The 21,611-nt window shown below is 36.0% G+C and overlaps 1 protein-coding gene across 6 annotated transcripts in view; it reads left to right on the forward strand.

Moving 5' to 3' along the window:
* The window catches only part of LOC145980126 (piezo-type mechanosensitive ion channel component-like), a 224,241-nt gene that overhangs the window by 102,709 nt on the left and 99,921 nt on the right, over nucleotides 1-21,611 (forward strand). For all 6 annotated transcript variants that reach the window (XR_014440830.1, XM_083113141.1, XM_083113139.1 and 3 more), the window contains exons 23-27: nucleotides 3,208-3,393; nucleotides 7,167-7,330; nucleotides 12,162-12,303; nucleotides 17,409-17,569; nucleotides 18,983-19,056. Coding sequence is in view for 5 of the 6 variants with exons in the window: in XM_083113141.1 (XP_082969267.1) it covers nucleotides 3,208-3,393; nucleotides 7,167-7,330; nucleotides 12,162-12,303; nucleotides 17,409-17,569; nucleotides 18,983-19,056 (727 nt within the window). In the remaining variant the exon portion in view is untranslated. The remainder of the gene's footprint in view (nucleotides 1-3,207; nucleotides 3,394-7,166; nucleotides 7,331-12,161; nucleotides 12,304-17,408; nucleotides 17,570-18,982; nucleotides 19,057-21,611) is intronic.

The raw sequence follows: 21,611 nt of genomic DNA on the forward strand, positions 1-21,611 counted from the left end.
AAATTGTGTATGGTTTATGAACTTGTTCTGTTGTTTTTACATTGTGGAGATCTGTTATGGTGAAATATTGTACCTCTGTTGCCTTAGTCTGGAAAAATTTCATATTTGGACTGGAAAACCTGGAAATTTCAGGGAATTTCATAATCAAAAAATCTTAGAAACCCTGTTTTAGTATGGTTCCAGTGCACTCCAATTATGAATTGACTTACAATAAGCATGAAAACTGGCACATTATAATTTTTAATGACTGTATTGCATCATTTATACAGGGTGTCGCAAAACTCTTTCAACAACGCTTGGGTGCTGGTAGATATCATAAAAACAAGTAACTTTTCCCTATAAAGTTTACCTCGAAAGTGCTTAGTTTCTGTGCTATAAGCGCTTAAAATCTATCCCATACGTATGCAACCCAACACAGCAAACGCTTGCTCTGACATAACTACCAGGGGCACGTGGCAGGGTTGCCACTAGCGTTCCTTGTTAAGAGAGATGGCTTGAAACTAACAACTTGGGAGTCTTGCCTTAGCAAAATCCAAAACATTAATGATACTTGCGATGTTGTAAGGAGCATTTACAGTATTTATAAACTTACCAAGACAAATAATGGACAGACTGAAATTAAAGATTACTCATTCTAAAATATCTCCATAATTGATTGATTGATTTGGTTTATTTTAATTCTCTTTTCTGCCACCTTTGGCTAATCGCGAAGATGAGGATGATATGATGAAATAACAAATGACACCAATGTCTAGGCCAGGATTTAAACCCGAGACACCTGACGCAGTAGCGAGCTCTGCTAACCACAACACCACAGAGTTTTTCATGTATTATGCAATATCAACAATTGCAAGGGACACGTGAAATAGGGGAAATCCACGAACGAACATATATAAACATGATGAGTTTGCTGCCTCGTTTCGAACACGCAGACTGTAATGTTATTACAATTCATTTGAAAATTATTCCTGTGTGTGCTAGCGTTATTGCTAATCGTGTTCGTCTCATGAGGAAATAATTGCAAGGCTCATTAAATTTAATGATTGATTGATTTGCTTTATTTTACTTCGCTTTTTGTGCCACTTTTGTCTAATTTGCGAAGATGGGGATGAGTGATGATATGATGAAATTGATGAATGGACACTCACAAACATCCATGCCCAAGCTGGGATTCGAACCAAAAACCCCTGGCTTATTTTAGAAAACAGTGCAAACATATAAATTTTAGCGACAACTGATATGCATGTAAGAAAAATTATGTGTTTTAAAAGTGGGTTTCAAGAAAATTTCAACAATTATTTGCAATACTAGGAACATGCGAATTAAAAACATTCTCTCTCCCTATCTCTCTCTTTCTCTCCTCTCAAACTGGTTCATCTTGAATGCTCTATTAAAGAATTTGTATGAAGAAATTAATATTTTATTGAAAGGAATTACAGTGAGTTTGGTGCCTACTGCCTGTACTAGTTTGTTCCGCACTTCACGATATCGTTTGATATTGGTACATCAAGAGAAATTCTCGTAATTTACACTCTTTTCATGTGTGGGAATTAGTTTTCTCATTTTGTGTCTTTGCTTTGCATTCTGATCATCGAACGTGAAAAAAATAATCAAAAGGAAACCATTGAGTACACGTCATAAATTGTACATCCATTGTAGCAACTTGATATCAACATTTTTGGAAGGCACCAAAATGTCAACTTTTAGTTCACCCTGGAAACAATGTTTTGTAGCAAACGAGCGGGATTTTGACATCTAGATGAATTTCCGGGATAATTCTTGTGAATTTCTATTCTTCTCATTGTACGTCATTTTTATACACTTTAAGGCAAATAGTAAATACGAAGACAGAATATCCAGTGACACCTTTGTCCAGGTTGGAACTCATGTCCAGAACATTCGGTAGAGAGATCATGTGTTGATCACTAAACGTACTCAGTCACCGAAGTGGCTCAAGAATATTCATCTGCATGAGATTCTTGTTTCTTTTCAACCTACTTTTAATAATGAATTCAATTCGCAAGAGGGATAGTTCACAATTTTCTAATAAATAAATTGTAATAACATTACAGTCTGCATGTTCGAAACGAGGTAGCAAACACATCATATTTACATTTGTTTGTTCTCACGTGTCCCTTGCAATTGTTGATTTTGCATGATACACAAAACACTCCTTGGTGATGTGGTTAGCAGAGCTCGCTACGGTGCCAGGTGTCTTGGGTTTAAATCCTGGCCTAGACATTGGTGTCATTTGTTATTTCATCATATCATCCTCATCTTCGTGATTAACCAAAGGTGGCAGAAAAGCGAATTAAAATAAACCAAATCAATCAATCAATTATGGAGATATTTTAGAATGAGTAATCTTTAATGTCAGTCTGTCCATTATTTGTCTTGGTAAGTTTATAAATACTGTCAATGCTTCATTCAACATCACAAGTATCATTAAGATTTTGGATTTTGCCCAGGCAAGACTCCCAAGTTATTGTTTCCAAGTCATCTCTCTTAACGAGGAACGCTAGTGGCAACCCTGCCACATGCCCCTGGCAGTTGTGTTAGAGCAAGCATTTGCTGTGTTGGGTTGCATACATACAGGATAGATTTTAAGCGCTTATAGCGCAGAAACTAAGTGCTTTCAAGGTAAACTTTATAGGGAAAAGTTACTTGTTTTTATGATATCTACCAGCACCCAAGCGTTGTTAAAAGAGTTTTATGACACCCTGTATAGGCTTTGCAGATGGCATAGTTGTAACATTGTCACCATGTAATCAAGGGGTCCCGGGTTTGATACCCAGTGGAGGCACATGCCTCAGTGGTTTGGATTCCGCTTTAAATTGTATGGCCAGTCCCGATTAGACTGTCTGTGCATAAAGTGGACTTAAAACAACAATTCAAACAATAAAACATGATTTATAGTTTTTCACAGAAAAAACTGTGACTGAAAAACTCTTCATGTAGGAAATATATAATCAAGGAAAATGGTATAGCAAATTACTTTACTGGTACTAGGAATGTAAAATCTGGAGGCACAAAAAAAGCCAGATTCCACTGCTTGTAGTAATTATATGCTGAATTAAATACTAGTGGGTGCATTCAGTAACCTTAATATTTGTAAAAATTGCATTTCAATTGTAAAAGTGTTAATCCTACTTTTGTACCTGGTAGTTACAATGTGATATATTGATAACTATTTCTTTCTTTCCTTAGATCATGGCTGGATGTTTTGAAGAAGATAATATTTACCTCATTCTTTTATGTGACACTAGGTGTGATTTACCTAGCTGGAACTAGAAATGTGAACATATACGCAATTGGTTACCTCGTAGGATCATTTACCTTCTTGTGGTTGGGGAATGATTTCTATTTAAGACACATTAAAAGCATTCTTCAATGGTGAGTATATGCTCTGGTATGGATGAAAATCTACACATGTATCTTCAATGATAAGCGTATTTAACCCATTTTCTTATAAGTAGTAACCTTTTTTTTCTTTCTTTTTTTGCAAGAAAAGGAATGTAGAACTAACACTGTCAAGCATTTTTATTGTTCAATTAACAGGTCTAGTACTTATTAAAAGTCTTGAAATGACTCACCCTGCTATTGCTTGAAAAAATGTTGTAGAATTACGGTACTTAATTTCCAATCATTATATATGTATTGAGTAAATTAAGGAACAAAATTACCATCTTAATTAGGAAATAATATAAACACGAGTATCACTAATATAAACAAATTTGTTAGTGAATGTCTAGCGTTAAATGATTTTTTTTACTTAGGTAATGGTGTTCCTTTTCACATGTCACATTCATTTGTCTATTCTGCTATGTAATGATTTCTGTATCATGAACAGTTATACTGAACTAGCTACATATTCAGTAGGTATTGGGATTATTTCTACTTAGGTATTAGGACTGAGCTAATACTGATACCGATGTTATTAGTATTGACCGATACCAATGGTATAGCTGATACTGGTCAATACTTTTATGGAGTACAGGGATCTCTGAAGGTCCACAAAAATGCCACACACTTTTGTGGAGTATAAATATTCTGGAAATTATGCAAAATGTATAATTTTCATTATTTTGGCAACAGAATGATGGGGAGAATTAAATTTTGTTATTAATAAATTATCTTATGTGAAATTATGAATATATTAAAGCAAAACTTGAGTCGATTGCTGTTTTACAGTTCCAATGAAAAACTGTATTTTAAAAATTACAACTATTTTGAATTCCTTTAATTTTTTTCATTTTCCAAGAATCGTCATTGGTATTAGTAGGGATTGATAAGTGATCAGTATTGGCTCAGCTCTAGTATATACAAGGTGTGGCAGAAATAGTAACGAGACTGACTTCCTTTTAACCATGAGTATTATTATTTTTACAAATCAAGGTTATCCCCTTTAAAATGGTTCCCTTGGGCAGCTACACAGCTACGGAGGCATTGTTTCCATTGTTCGTAGCAGTGCTTGAAGGCTTCTACTGGAATGCCCTTTAGCTTGTTGGTTACGCTCTTCTGGATATTATTCAGAGTACCAAAATGGCACCCCTTTAAGTGGTTTTTTGAGCCGGGGGAATAAAAGAAGTCACAGGGACTGAGATCCGGTGAATATGGGGCCTGAGGAACCACAGGAATGCTTTTTTCTGCCAAAAATGTATTGATTGAGACTGCCGTGTAACATGGGGCATTGTCATGGTGCACCAGCCAAGTGCTAAAATTTGATGGATGGTAAACTGGTTCAAATTTAACTCTTTACTGATCATTCTCAACATCAATCAATGATCTGACCTAACGAGACCTCACTCTTTCCTCATTGCCATCCGTTTTTGAGGTTGAAAGTCTTGCCGAACTAGGTTTGTCTTCAACTTGTTCTCAGCCTTCTAAAAGGGACTTATGCTCTGTATATGGAATGTTCTCCATAAGCCCTCTGTAACTTTTTATAAGTCACAGTAGCGGATTAGCCAAACTTTACACAAAATGTGAGGGTAAAACTTTGCTCAAATTTTTTGCCAGTCCATTTTCGTAACGCACAAACACAACTTCACTTCAGACGCTCTCAACAATCACATAGGGCCTCCCCGATGGTGCAGTGGTAGCGTCGTCACCTTGTAATCAAGGGGTCCCGGGTTCGATACCTGATGGAGGCACAAGTGGTTCGGATCCCACTTTAAACTGTAGGTCCAGTCCCAATTAGCCTTACTGTGCATAAAGTGGACTTAAAACAACAAATCAACCAACCAACAATCACATAGCAACTGTAGCAAGTTCAAACTTGTACTGAGCCAACAGCAGGGGTTAACCTAACTGCCATTTGAAGGGTAAGGCATCAGCATCATCAATTCGTGTGCAGTGTTGCCAGTCTCATTACTTTTCTGCACACCTCGTATGCTACATATCTTTGCAAGAAGTTAAAAACATTTATCCCACGATGTATGGGACAAGTCTTTTGGTCAGAACCCATAGACATTACAGAGTATATAATAAATGAAAACCATGTTGAATCTAGAGCAGGTTGGTCAACTTGCCACATATGCATACGTGGACTGCAGAGCAAGAAGTGATGCTGAAGCATTGTAAGAGGGGCAAAAAGCAGGGGGTGAGTAGTGTCATGCATATTTCGTTTTTGACGGAAACCTGAAATGTGAAATAACACACTGTATTGTTCATTTTCCATGTTTCTGAAAGGTATGAGGTGCATTTTCCTACCATGTTTTAGGGCCTCCCCGATGGTGCAGTGGTAGCATCATCACCTTGCAATCGAGGGGTCCCGGGTTCGATACCTGGTGGAGGCACATAGTGGTTCGGATCCCACTTTAAACTGTAGGTCCAGTTCCGATTAGCCTTACTGTGCATAAAGTGGACTTAAACAACAAATCAATCAATCAAATCAAACCTACCATGATTTGCCACGAAATGATGCGAAATGAACTGGAAAATGTGAAATGATCTCTTAAACTCGAAATATAGAGTTTATTTATCAACATGACACTTTCTGAGCTCTGAATTATCCTGCCAGTTATGCAATCCACGGAAAATTGATTGATTCTGCTGTAAATATTTGAGAAACAAAAAATGACTTCTTTACACAGGACTAAATTTAATACTCTGAAAATGCTATTAAAACTGAAATGTTTATTTTGTGTAATAAGTGTAGTTTTTAAATCAAGTTTAGGGGTATATTCACCATTTTAACACCAAAATGCCATTTTATATACTGCTTTTGATCCCAAATTACGTCAATTTTTTGTACCGATATCTCAATCTTTTATTTGTCATAAATGTGTGGCTCTAGAGGTGAGTGAGTCAGGAGTCTTTATTGGTTTCGTTCATGCAGTGGGAAACCTCTCGTCATCTGTGAGCAGTGAGGCATTGTGCTTATCACAGAAGAAATAAGAAAAGGAGGGCTCCTACACAGTGTTATTATTATTATTATTATTATTATTATTATTATTATTATTATTATTATTATTATTATTATTATACCTCTGAAAGCAAGTGACTCTGGTTTTGAGATGCAGCATGCAGGCCAAAGGTTTCAAGTGCAAATGCTTTCCTCAAGCCAGATCTGGAGTTTCTTGATAACTTGGTAGCTCATATCTAGCATGCTGTTAGGTTTCTCACGTGCATTATCAAGGAGGAAATGCAGAAGTGGTAAAACTTGCTAGATCCATCCCAATTTGTGTTTTGTTTATACACCACACATTTATTCTTGTTACAAGTGCTGACTGGTGGTCAACTTGGATATGATTCAAGCAGTGGCATATATACTCCCATGGTTATCTGGCTTACCTTGGGTAAACCAAACTTTTTGGACATACATAGAAATTGCCGGAAAATTTGAAGTTATCGGACTTCGGTCTTTGTTTTACTTGCATGCCAGTATTGGTGTTTTACAGTAAATAAGAATTGTGTTAAACCAGGTCAAATTTTCAGAATACGCCACTGGATTCAAGATGATATTTAATTCATAGCACTGGTTTCTTTCAACTTCATTGAGTAGGAGGATGCAGACAAGCTATCTGTGAAATGTCACCACTTGTAACAACAAGGAACATGCTGCTTATAATATTAAATATTGATTGAATTTCATATACACTGTACATATTTCTTGTGTACTGTGGCTACAAACATTATTGCTTATTATTGTTATTTTTGTCTTTTAGGTGGAATTACCTTTTTACCTACAATGTTTCCGTTATCTTTTGCAAAGTATTACTGAAAGTTTCAGGTTGCATATTCATTAGGCGACTTCAGGTTTCTGCATGTTGGGCCATCCAGTTTTTAGGAATTGCTTGTGAACTTGCATATAATAGCGATGACATGAATTGTAAGTAATTGAGATGTAAAAGTAAAAAAAAAAGTAATTACTACAGAAATGATCTTCTTCAGGGTAACTAATAGCCAGAATGCCAAAACCGTACGCCTTGGGGAGAAATAGATATCTAAGGAATAATATGAGGGACTAAATAGGCTTTGTCATGAACATCATATAAATGTTTTTTGTCACAAAACCTTATCAGAAGGTTATTACGTATCCATATATTGTATCAGTAGCTGAAATGTGTTACATTTCAATGTATGAAGGTATAATAGAGTAAAATTTGAATTATAAAAGTACAGGGTGGTGTGTAAGTCACCATACACATTACACATGGAACTAATGACTGAATGAGGAAACAATAATCGAAAGAGTTCACAACCGACAGATGTAGCATGATTGTGACTTATTGGGTGAGTTGAAATTGGGGCCACCCTGTATTAAAGTTAAAAAAATATAGTGGAAACTTGTATGCTGGTATGTTGTAACATGAATGTTTTGAAATGTTTGAAGTCTATAAGGAAATATAAATGTCTATGAGCATAAGTGTAACTTGGCACTTGACTCCCGCCACCAAAATTTTCAGGTTTATGAAAATTTATGAGTTAATTGTAATTTTGTTAACCTCCTGGAACCTGAGGAAGCGAGTAATTTTTATTTATAATTCTCCAGATGTAACAGTTATTTATCAAATTGGTCATGGATGATATTTTTATGGGTTCAAGAACTTTTTTATTCTGCCCTCAAATGTGAAACAGACTGTGTAGTGCCGGTGGTTCAACAGTTGTAGCTTGGTTAAGATGCTCTTGTTGTGTCCAGCCCATATTACTGGGCCTCACTTGCTAGATAAATTGATAAAGTTTTCTACTGTTACACTTGTATGTATTTGGGTAAACTATGGTAACGAATGGTTCTGGGGGATGGAGATGAAACATTTGAGGACATTAATACCTGTACATTTCATAAGAATGTGCTGAACATTTAAAATAACATTAAATGCACGGAAGAGCGGAGGGTCCACTTCTTGCAGCAGATGACTACGGATGAGATGGCCGGGTCCAATGAGAAGCTGATTTAGTATTATCCTTTCTCTGCCGGAGGGATCGTGTGAGGAACGACATGCACCAATGATGGGTGTGACAGGGTGGAACTTGTTCCCCTTTACCCCATCCTGCCAAATCACAAGGAGGAAAGAACTGAACACATTCTGAAGGTCCCTGGCCGATGCAAAGCTGCTTGGTTGCCTTTGATGCCCACACTGACAGAGAAGGACGCTAACTGTCGAAAAAGTCACTGCACTGTAGGGTGTCCGGAAGAGAGTGGTTCCAGACTCGGGAGCACCCTGAAGGAATCCGAATAAATGAGGAATTTCTGCAGTGTGAAATTCAGCAAAGTAGCATGCCTGTAGCATTGCACTGAGTTGTGCCATGTAGATGGAACAAACAGAATGCAAAGCAAAGCTGTAACTGTGCGAGTTGACAACAGGCCACAATCCACCGATTCAACCGATATGGACTCACCTGTACAAAAAACAGTAAAATTGGGGCATTGCGATCGAAACTGTAAAACCCTTAGGTTCCCCTGCCTTTGGGAGAGCAGTTATGAGACAGGTTAATGGGATATGCAAGCAGTTCCCAAGTGGAGAGAGATAGAAAAGTGGAGGGGCACCAGCCAGATCGTTATCAACATCAAGTGCTGAGCTCATCTGCACGAACACAGAGTGAGTGGCCTTGTGGCATGAGGATGTAGGTGGTATACAGTCAACTCTCTCTCGTCCGAGACTTGGCTAAGATGGATGGAATGGCATCGAGCACAGATGGTGGTAATATAATGAAGAATAAGTTGTCTTTTTAGAGAGAACGAGGGCTCCGATACCTCCGTAAACAAGTACATGACTGGACTGGTACGAAATGCACCAGAACACAGATGAATACCTGCACAATAAATAGTTTTGAGGATGCAAATTTGAGAAAAATGGGCAGAGGAATGCACAAGGCATCCACAATCGAGCTTCGACCTAATGACAGAACATTAAAGTCGAAAAAGAAGAATGCGATCAGAACCCCAAGATATGTGACTTAAGGGTGAGAGGGACAATTTCCCCTAGGTACTTCTCTCTTCGGCAGCTGCCAACCACTGTTGCTAGCTTCGCTCTTCTGGAGCCAGATCTGGTTCTTTCGTGCACTTGTTTGGCTGTGAACTATGGCACCTGCCCCACTATGATGCCATCACTGGCTCCAGCTTACATAGACAACTTCAGTCATATGTATAAATTTTGCACGTGACGTAATATTGTTATATTGGCTGCGCCGCACACCCTCTTACATCCCAAGCTACTGTTCTTTACAGCACCTTGACTGACGTGAAGAGTACGTAATATTGCTATCCGGGAATACTATATTTTCAATTTCATACGACCATTGGTGGATTATTGAGATGGGTGGTGCCGCTGGATCTAGATGGTGAAAACTAAGAATAAATTGCCATCGCTTTAAAGCTAACGGTAATACCCCCACTCATTTGACACCTAGAATAACCCCCGGAAGCACTTTATCCGGTTTCGTAAATCTAGCTCCTTGAAAGTTTTTATCCCGATTATGGTGAAATTTAGCTCTTTTATGTGCATGAGGTTTGGTACCTGCCAGGATGGCCGTAGGAGGCAAGGAGAAATATATTACTCTTATTGAACTAATACTTTATTTGTTCTCTTGGGAATATCAAACTTCGGATGGCATAGAAAAATATTCCAACAGAAAAAGGAAAGACTAAAGTAGTAATTGACAGGCGGAAATGTCAAAACTTCAATTTGACTAGCCATAACTTTAAGTTGAAGTTGATTCCCCATAAGGAATACATGGGTTTCTGAAAATTCTTATTCTTCATATTTTTTAAACATCGTATCTAGCTTAATAATCAACTTTTAAAAACACGTTCACTTGCAACATGTGGAGGAATTCATACTCTATTGAACGCCAGCTTTTTTCCTCGGTAGCATTGCCCATTCGGATGATATTGAAATAAATGCACAACTGGTGTGAAATTGTCCCTCATCCCCTTAACACATGGAAAAAGTTGAAAACTCGTAGACAGAGTACTTCAGCTGGCATAGATGAGATTGCCAGAGGCCGAAATCGGGGAAGTGCTAACCATGACAAAGTGTGTTCGAATGAATTGAGAATTCAAGAATGGTCGGACTAGTGTTAAGCTCGAAGGAGCAGCAGAATGGCCATTCACAGCCTCTACTCATGACAACATTGAGCAAGTCCATGCCATGATTCTGACCCACGAGTAACTATCGATGAAGTGGCAAGTCATCTGCAACATTAGTCCTCTATATTGTGATGGAAGTCTTCTGCAAATTTTGGTCCCTGATACACCTTCGGACCAAAAAAGAGAGATTACTGATCACTGTTCTTCTCTGGTATAAATGGAGGATGACGCAGCCATTTTTGCCCTGTAAACACTACACAAAAAGAAAACAATAATTGTGAATCTCAAAAATACACTAAATCAATATCAAATGCACACTTCGCAGAAAGCAGTGTGGACAACCTAAAGAAAATTATGGCAAGAGTGCAGATAATTATTGACAGACCCTCGTATGTAGAATGATTTCCCCAAGACTCCATCATTTGGCATTTTGGATTTGAGTTGTCTTAACATTGGGTAACATTCCTGTAAAAAAAAAACTTTTCTGTAGTATTTAAATCTGGGTTGGAGCAAAATTTTTGTGATCGCCATTCTTATTTTGCATAAATGGATGGTGCTGCGGCCATGTTTACCCTGTAAACACAACAAGAAAAGAAAAAAAATTGTTAAGATCAAATATACGCTTAGTCAATGACAAATAAACGCCCCATTGACATACCAGCACAGAAATCAGTGTGGCCAACCTAAAGAAAATTACAATGAAAGTGCAGATACTTATTGACCTACCCTCGTATGTAGAATGATTTCCCCAAGCTTGCATTCTTTGAAATTTTGGATTTGAGATGTTAACATTGAACATTCATACAAAAAATCTTTTCTGTAGTATTTAATTTCGGGTTGGAGCAAAATTTTAGCTAATCTCACCCTACTAAATGAGATACCTCAAGGCTCATGTAGCACTCAAAACATGTGTCTCTGAATATTACCTGTGTCACAGTATGTTCCAAAAGTCAAAAATGCTCTCTGTGACATATATGTTACAGCCGGCCTTAGCGATCACACCAAAATGTAACAAATATACCAAAGCTGGCATTTAAGGGTCAAATTAATTCTGAGCTGATGCCGATGTATCTGACCAATACTTTTCCATAGTCTCGGGTCTCACATAGCTGCAAAAATGCTGTGTGACACTTTCATGAAGTCTAAATATCATTGGAACAATGGATGCATAATTTTTATAATTTTTCAATAGCATTGTGAGGATAAATGTGATTAAATGATTATCTCATTCATAATATTTATAAATATTCTTAAATACTTTGAATTGGTACGATTTTTAACTTTTATTTAAAAAAAACTTTACCAGTGCCAGTAAGAGTACCAGCACTGGTATTTGCTCACCCTATTTTAAACATTTTCTTTTTTTTTCTTACAAGCAACACACACATATTTCAAATATGAAAACTACAGTGGGACCAAAATTATTAATTTCTCACTAGACTGTCACAAAAGAACTTAAAAATAGAGTAAAATATAAAAACTTTGTAGCATGTTACTTTGTTTCAATCAGGAGGTTAAAGTATGTAAAGCAGGATATCGTAAAATCTGAGTTCCAATGTATTTTGAAAAACATCATTAAAATAAATCTGAAGTTAGTGTTTATTTTTCGGAATAATATTATTACTTCCAGATTGCAATGTTCCAGTCCAAACTATGATAGCTTGGGATGGTGTTTGCTTTGGGTTCATCATCCTGCAACGGAAGTTCTTCCAAAGCTATTACTTCTTTCATCTCATCACTGAAGCAAAGGCCCAGACTGTATTAGCTAGCAGGTATTATTGTGTGTGAAGTTCAGAGTGAATGTACGAGGCATATTTTTAAAATAAGTTCCGTTTTGATATTACATAAACACAAGGACACATGTAATAATTTTACTTTTACATGAAAGCCTGAGCCTACATCTACTTTTCAACATAATTGCCACCTACATTGAGCCACTTATCGTATCATACAACCAGCTTCTGAATGCAATCTTCATAGAAATCGGCCGCCTGATGTGATAACCATTGCTGCACGACCATTTTTACATCGTCTCTGCGATAAAGCGCAGATGACTGCGTGACACTTCCGGAAACTCCGTAGATAAAGATGAAATCGTAAAGCGTCTGTTTTCGCACACTTTTTCATCAACTTGCTGCGCCAGGTCATCATTAATGACGGATGGTTGCCCACTTTGTCCCTCGTCGTGTACGTTTGTACGGCCATCTTGAAATGCCCTCACTCATCATCTTACCATGCTATTGTTCATAGCATTGTCTCCATACACTTCTGCAATCTGCTGATGGATTTTGGCTGCTTTCACGTCTCTTGCACTTAGAAAACGAATGACAGCACGTAGTTTACCCTCCGCGGGACTTTCAATCGTCTGAGGCATTGTAACCACACCTGATCAACTGTCTACTCAGGGGAACGGTTGCGTACTGCCGTCTGTGGCAAGCCCATAGATGCAGGTCCTTAGCGCGCATGTGTGAAACGGCAAGTGAGCGCTACAGCAGCCTAATTCCAAAACGGAACTTACTTTAAAAATATGCCTTGTAATATAGTTGCTGAGAAATAATGCCACACTTAGGGTAAATAGTATATAATAAACAAGGTAGAAACAGTTCTTTTGCTATTACAATGACTGATTTAGTAATCGCGAAGATGAGTATTAATTGTAGGGATGGGCCGATATGAAATTTTGGCCGATACCGATAAAGTAACCATATAAAATTTACCAATGCCGATAACCGATATTCTACCGATCCGATATAAAAGTAGAAATGGTCCTTGAAGAACCTGAAAGGTTCATTGACCTCCTTAATAAATGTATTTCAAGGTGAGTGCAGTGAAAAAGAAATTGCCTATTTAGACATTTACTTTTTTAGAAATTAGGGCATGGAGATTATCCATAAAAATTACAACAAAATGGCAGATTTTTGCACTATATTATCAAATATTTATAGATATATCAGATCGGTAAAATAATCGGTAATTTTACCGATAAACCGATACACCGATATGCCTATATCGGCCGATACTGATAGAGTACCGATTAATCGGTCCCATCCCTAATTAGTTGTGATGAGATAAATAATACAACAAATGACTTTGTTTTTATGCTTATAATGATCGTAGACTACAAGAGAAATTCTACAATGCAAGCGATGCGTACATACAGGAAAAGGTAGAAAATCTTGATGAAATTCTCCTTATTTTCCTGTAGTTTACGGTTATTACAAGCATAAGAAAACAGTTTTTTCTTTGTGACGTTTCAGGAGAACACACGCTCCTTTCATCAGACATTTATTTTCATTTTGACTAAAGATACAGTTATAACAATGGTTAGTAATTTTTAAACAAAAAGAATCTGTTATATAATGGATGTTGTCAATGTTACATTGTTGTAATATAGCAACTTAACTGTGAAAAAAGCAGTCTATTTTATTTTTATTTTAGATTTTTTTTTTTTTTTTTTTTAAATTATGAATCCCAAATATCATCAGGTAATTCAAATTCATCATTGTTTTCACAAAGTCTCTTGATGTTTTCTGTTACATTAAATTTTAAAGATGGTGGCTTACTCCATTTGTGAAAAAGAAAACTCCACACTGGATCTATGTTACCATTTTCATTATTTAATTTATTCCAGTGTTCTTCTGCAATGAACGAGGCTTCCCAGACATTCAACTCTGTGTTTCCCGTTAATCTTTTTAAAACCCTTCTCTTTTTAATCAAATGCTTCTCTTCGATGATATGAGTTGACAAACCTGTTCTTGGGTTTAGATTTATAATGTCCAAATCATGTTCGTGCCATCTTATTGCCATTTTCCTTGCTGTTTGTCCCACATAATCTTTTGAACATGAACAACTTATATTATATATTCCTGTGGTTTCCACATCTGGTAGCGAGTTTCTCATTTTGAATTCATTAAATGTACATTCCAAACTTCTTGGTGATTTAAAAACAATTTTGAAATTAAAACTTCTAAAAATTTTTGCAATTTTATGTGAGAATCCCTTGTGGAATGGAATGCACACAAATTTCTTTTCAACAGATTTTTCATCTTTGTCTGTATTTCTCTTTTCCTTTAGTTTATAATATAAGTTGTTCATGTTCAAAAGATTATGTGGGACAAACAGCAAGGAAAATGGCAATAAGATGGCACGAACATGATTTGGACATTATAAATCTAAACCCAAGAACAGGTTTGTCAACTCATATCATCGAAGAGAAGCATTTGATTAAAAAGAGAAGGGTTTTAAAAAGATTAACGGGAAACACAGAGTTGAATGTCTGGGAAGCCTCGTTCATTGCAGAAGAACACTGGAATAAATTAAATAATGAAAATGGTAACATAGATCCAGTGTGGAGTTTTCTTTTTCACAAATGGAGTAAGCCACCATCTTTAAAATTTAATGTAACAGAAAACATCAAGAGACTTTGTGAAAACAATGATGAATTTGAATTACCTGATGATATTTGGGATTCATAATTTAAAAAAAAAAAAAAAAAAAAAAAAAAAAATCTAAAATAAAAATAAAATAGACTGCTTTTTTCACAGTTAAGTTGCTATATTACAACAATGTAACATTGACAACATCCATTATATAACAGATTCTTTTTGTTTAAAAATTACTAACCATTGTTATAACTGTATCTTTAGTCAAAATGAAAATAAATGTCTGATGAAAGGAGCGTGTGTTCTCCTGAAACGTCACAAAGAAAAAACTGTTTTCTTATGCTTGTAATAACCGTAAACTACAGGAAAATAATTGTATCATGCAAGCAATGCGTACATACAAGAGAAATTCTCCTTTTTCTCTACTTTAACTTTTATTTGTAATAATATTTAATGTGTCTTTCAGGCTCTGCAACATTTGCACTGTTCATTTACACATGTAAACAAAATAATGAATAAAAGGTCAAAAGTATAGAATACTTATGAAACACTATCAGAGGGTCTACCAGTCATGAAAGTCAAGGAAAAGTAAAGACATCAGCATATAGGCCAAGAAGTCAATAAAAAGTCAAGGAATTATACTTGTGGTCAAGAATTGTTGCTATCACAATGACTTATTGATTGATTTAGTTTATTTTACTTCTATTTTGTGCCCATCAGGCTAATCGTGAAGATGAGGATTAATGGTGGTGAGATAAGATGGATGAAGGGACAACCGCAAATATATAGGGACAACATAAGCCTCACATAAAATTATAGTGGCTGTGAGTCCAGATGCCAGAGCTTCACTCTGCCAAATGCAGTCCAGGATGCATTAATAGATAAAGCAAGTCTAATTTTCTTGTTAAATACAGCTTCGGTTCTTATCTTTACTGGCCTCTTGGTAGATTTTTTCATTAAATAAATATTAATTTTCTTAATTGCTAATTTTCAATTTTACCTAAGTAGGGGTCGTATAAATAAAGGTTAAAGAAACGAAAAGAAAAAAGAAAGAAGGTGAAGAAAAAGTTAATAATTTTGGATTTGTAATTTTGGTAGATACCCTGAAGCACTGACATGTCCAGTGCCAAGCTCAGAGTACCAATGTGGGTCTAAATGCAGGCAGATACACCCCCACTGCCCGGCATGCTAGCCGCTGCTCCACGGGCAACTCAACCGTGAAAATCACTGTACGACCTTGAAATGAGTGCAGCTAGAGATAGTTCTGAGCCCATTTGAAATGCAAAGTAATGAAGCATAAGATGAAAAAATCAAGTGAGCCAAGAATGTGCTCTTAGTTTCACTAATTTTGGAGACATAATTTCTTGAAACCTGGTCTGCAAAAATCACTATGTTGGAAAAGTCATAAATTTTAGGGGGAAAAATTGTGAGTAATGACTCGTATTCAGCGCTTGAAGTAGAAAATATCATCCCCCTCACTTCGAGCACTGCTCATATTAAAAGAACAGTACTTGTCGTAGCTCAACGTTTTGGAGCAGATACTACATTTTGCATGAATATAAATTATGAGAACATCCTCCCACAAGGAACACCTGCAGGCTCCAGGAGTGCGCATGTGCTCCCATTTCAATATCAGTGAAAAGTACTTTGTCTAAAATTGAGCAGATGTTTAAGTACACACACACACACTTACATGCAAGTGTAGACATTTTATGTGTACTGCTAGGTCATAAAAATGATGACAAATCTGTGAGAAGTGGCAAAAATCATATGAGAGAGATATGATTTAATCATATGAAAAAAGTAGCACATACTCACTTCAACGCCTATTCTGCTATCGATGAAGTAAGTGTTCATTTTTATTAATATGACTCAATGATTTCTAATGGAGGCGTATAAATTTTGCAAATTCTATGCTGTTCAGAGATGATGTGAGTCAAAAGAATGACTGTTAGCTTTTTTTTCCAAACACATTTTTATGGGCACAGGGAACACAGTATGGATTAGTGATGTTAGAGGATAAAAGTTGGAGAGGGTATAATGTACCTCTGTAACCCCCATTACTGTGCCACTTTTACAATGTACCAATTAATTGGTTCCATCCCTACAATTATTAGCAACGTTCTGTCTACCAACCATATATGTATTTATACCCAGCCAATCTCTGGCTGAGTGCTTAGCATAGTTATGAATTTAGGAGCCCTTGGTTTGAATTCTGGTTAAGTTATGGGCCATCCTTCTTATTTGTTTCTTCATTTACTTTTATCATTACATCATTATCCTCATTATCATGGTTAACCTAGAGAGGTAGGCAAGATTAGCCTCAGACCTGTCAAAGAAACTGCTGACTTTTAAAACATAAAAAATATACAGAATGCTGCCCATAATTGTCAGTATGCTTTCTACATTAAAGATACGGTAATAATTTTCTTTATTACCTCCTAAGTTTTAGATTTGAGTTTTTAATTTTGTACTAAAAAATTTCTTCTATAAAGGGGCGCAGATTTAGTTCAAGAATTAAATGACATGAAGGTCAAGAACAAGCGAGAAATGGAGAAGAATACACTTGAAAAGATAAAGGCCAAAATGACAAGGATAAAAGCCACTCACAAGAAACTTCACAGACGTAAAGAGGACTTGCAAAACCATTATGTTGGTACATATCTTACGCTTCTATTTGAAAACAATTACTACTATTTCAGTAGTAGCATTTATATATTAATTGTAAAATTAATTTTATAAGTAAGTTAAAACATTTTCTTATACTAATGATATGTATGTTAGGGATGAGTATAAGGTTAATTTAACTTTAGTTTTGATCATTGTACATTGAATCAGCACACTTTACCTTAGTCCTCTCAGATTTTATGTGAAAGACATTCAATCTGTATACTTCTAACAGAAAACAATAAGCACGAAATGCTAGAAAAGCATTTCTTGTCTGAATGTGGTAATGTGCAATTCTAATTGGACATTATCCATTGCCCAGTGCACCTACTTTTAACTATGGCTGCCCACGAATATCGAAGAAAATATGTGAATTTGTGATTGTCGTGGTCTATTGTTTGGCATCAAGTTCTTGTAACAGTTGCACTTTGTATGCATAGTTGTAAATGTCTATGTAGCACCTTGTGTACCGTGGACCAGGACATTTGTAGTTCTCTGGCAGCGAGACAAATTGACTTCTTCGGGCTTTGCGAAAATGAATCATGTAAACGATCTATTTCTTCATTGGATGCTTGTGGGTGGCCACTATGATCTTGATCCAACACGGACTGAGTCTGCATAAATTTCTGATGCTATTGGCGAATAGGACGAGAAGACAGGGTTTTTCCCATACTTAGTCCGGAAATGTCATTGCAATTGAGTATCAGATTTTGTTTCTATGAACCAAGCACACACTGTGCTTTCTCTTGCGGGGACCACTATATCAAACAATACAGCCTGCTATGTCAGTGGGGCACCTGGAACAAACAATAGCAATGTCAATTAAAACTTTGATATTTACAGTTTATTATACAACAAATGTCATGAATATACATAGTGTAGGGAGTCCGTAATAAATGGGCAAAGTTGTTGAAAGAAGATTTTGTGAACACCTTGTATATGTATCTATATTAGGCTGAGCAAGTACACATTCTGATGTATCATTATTGGCCAATACCAGTGATATCCAGTGGTTTTATTGATTGCTTGATTTGGTTTATTTTACTTTGCATTTCTGCCACTTTTGGCTAATCGCGAAGATGAGGATGAGTGATGATATCATGACATTGATGAAGGTACACACAAAGAACATCTATGCCCAGGCCATTATTCGAGACCTGGACTCCTGGCATCATGGCGCAGTGTGCTAACCACTCTTCCATGGAAGCCGTCCAGTATTGGTTTGAATTTAATTACGAACACCAGGTGCCACACAACAAATTGCAGAATCTATATATCCTGGGAAATATGAAAAATGCATTATTAGCATGTTAGATCATGACAACACTTCCATTGACATGGGGTGTTCAATATCAAGTGTAGTAAATACCTTAGAAATTAATTGGATGCATTTCTATTATAGCTATGAGAATGGGTGACTATTACATGTTTGAGCACTATGATGATGAAGATGTGACTGATGATTATAACAATCAGGTGAGTTTCAAAAAATTATGAGTAATTTTTAGAGCTTATATTAACTAACGTATGTCAGTATATGACTTCTATGCAGGCACGTAGCAAGGGAGGAGAGGAAGGGGGAGTGGTAAATAATTTCATTTCCTTATCAGGATTAAACATCTTGAATAATAAGTTGTAATATACTTATTATCATCTTCAGGGCTTCTACCCCCACTTTTTCACCTTTAGATGGTGACTGTTGATAAGGGATAAGCTGCCCCTCCCAGGCTACCGGACTGCTTCCATGAATGTTGCCTTTAAAGAAAGAATCTGGGTATTTAGACATTTACTTGACAAAACCAAGGTACATGAATTATAACTAGGACTGAGTCGATGCCGATTTATTGGTAACAACCAATTCCAGTGGTATCGGTATCGGAAAGTATTGGTTATGCAGCATTTTGGTCTTTCACGGACTCCGCAAAAATGCCATGCAACACTTTTGCAGAGTCTAATTATCATGTAAATTATGCAAAATTCCAAGTGTCTTTTAATTTTGCACCTGTTTTGTGTGAAAAACCTGAATTTTGTGATAACATGGAGTTTAATTTTCTGATGTATTTCTCAAATATTTTAAAGCAAAAATCTTGGTAAATTGACACACACACACACACACACACACATATATATATATATATATATATATAAATCAAAGAAGGTAAAAGGAAACACTCACCGGACAGTAGAAAAATTCAAAATTTTCGTCTCTTTCTCCTCACACCGATGATGCTATGAAATTAACGAAAATTTTGAATTTTTCTACTGTCCGGTGAGTGTTTCCTTTTACCTTCTTTGATTTTTACTTAGCCCTTTTGGCCCTCCTTGCTTTTATCCATTATATATATATATATATATATATATATATATATATATATATATAATATTAACTTTATTCATCATTAAGCATTACAATAATGCAATAGATGTCGTCAATGGTACAAATATAAAATGTAATATAAGGATAGTAAGGATAGTATAAACATACAAATACACTAACTAACTAACTCTCTAGCCTTCTTAAACCCGAAGGTTCATGGCTGCAGCAACACAGGCCTTCCATCTTTCCCTATCTTGAGCAAGATCTATATACTCTTTTCCATCCCTACCGATTTCCCTTAGGTCCATCTCAACGTTGTCCCTCCATCTTCGTCTTGGCCTTCCTACAGGTCTCTTACCATCAGGTTTCCCAGCAAGAATCCTGTAAACTCCTCTTTCCTCTCCCATTCGTGCCACATGGCCTGCCCACCTAAGTCTTCTTGATTTAATTATTCTAATAATATCTGGACATGAATACAAATTATGTAGTTCTAAATTATGTAACCTTCTCCACTCACCTGTCTCCTCATCCCTTTTAGGTCCAAAGATTTTCCTAAGGATCTTATTTTCAAATACTCTCAATTTATGTTCCTCTTTCAATGTAAGGGACCAAGTTTCACATCCATATAATACTACAGGCAAAATTACTGTTTTGTATATTTTAACTTTTAGTTTCTTAGATATTAAACGAGAAGACAAAAGTTTATGAAGAGAGAAGTAACATGCATTTCCTGAATTAAGCCTACTTTTTATTTCCTCTTTAATATAATTTTCATTTGTTAATATTACTCCTAAGTATTTGAATTTGGAAACTGGTTCAAACGAGTTGTTATCAATAATTAGATTTTGATTATTACCTAACACTTGGTTTCGGCCTGTAAGCATATATTTAGTTTTCTCTTTGTTAACTTCCAAACCTCTCTCTTTAGCAGTTTTGAAAAATATTTTAGCATTATTCTTAATTGTATTCACATCATCCCCCAGTAAGTCTACATCATCTGCATATGCTAACAACTGAGTCGCACCATTTAATTTTAGTCCTTCTTTAGTTTCTTTTACCTTCCTAACAGCATATTCTAAGGCAAAATTAAAGAGCAATGGAGATGGAGATAATGCATCTCCTTGTTTTAACCCATCATGAATTGTAAATTTGTCAGACATATTAATACCCACACGAATTTTACTTTCTGTTTCACTGGTGAATATTTTTATCATACTAACAAGCTTCTTGGGTATTCCAAACTCTACTAATATATTATATAATTCATCTCTTTTGACCGAATCATATGCTTTTTTGATATCAATGAATAGCTGATGGACATTTTGATTATATTCCCACTTTTTTTCAAGTGTCTGTCTGATGTGAAAAATCTGATCTGTAGTTGATCTGTTACATTTAAATCCACATTGATAATCACCTATAATTTCATTAGCATATGGGGTTAGTCTTGTTAAAAGAACGTTAGACAATATTTTGTATTATTTTCCTGTAGTTTACGGTTATTACAAGCATAAGAAAACAGTTTTTTCTTTGTGACGTTTCAGGAGAACACACGCTCCTTTCATCAGACATTTATTGCTTGTAATAACCGTAAACTACAGGAAAATAATTCTATCATGCAAGCAATGCGTACATACAAGAGAAACTAATATTTTGTATGTTGTTGAGAGTAGAGAAATTCCACGGTAATTATTGCAGTTCATTTTATCACCTT

This window comes from Lepisma saccharinum, chromosome 27, assembly GCF_977018435.1.
Source record: "Lepisma saccharinum chromosome 27, izLepSacc3.1, whole genome shotgun sequence".
Lineage (NCBI taxonomy): Eukaryota > Metazoa > Arthropoda > Insecta > Zygentoma > Lepismatidae > Lepisma > Lepisma saccharinum.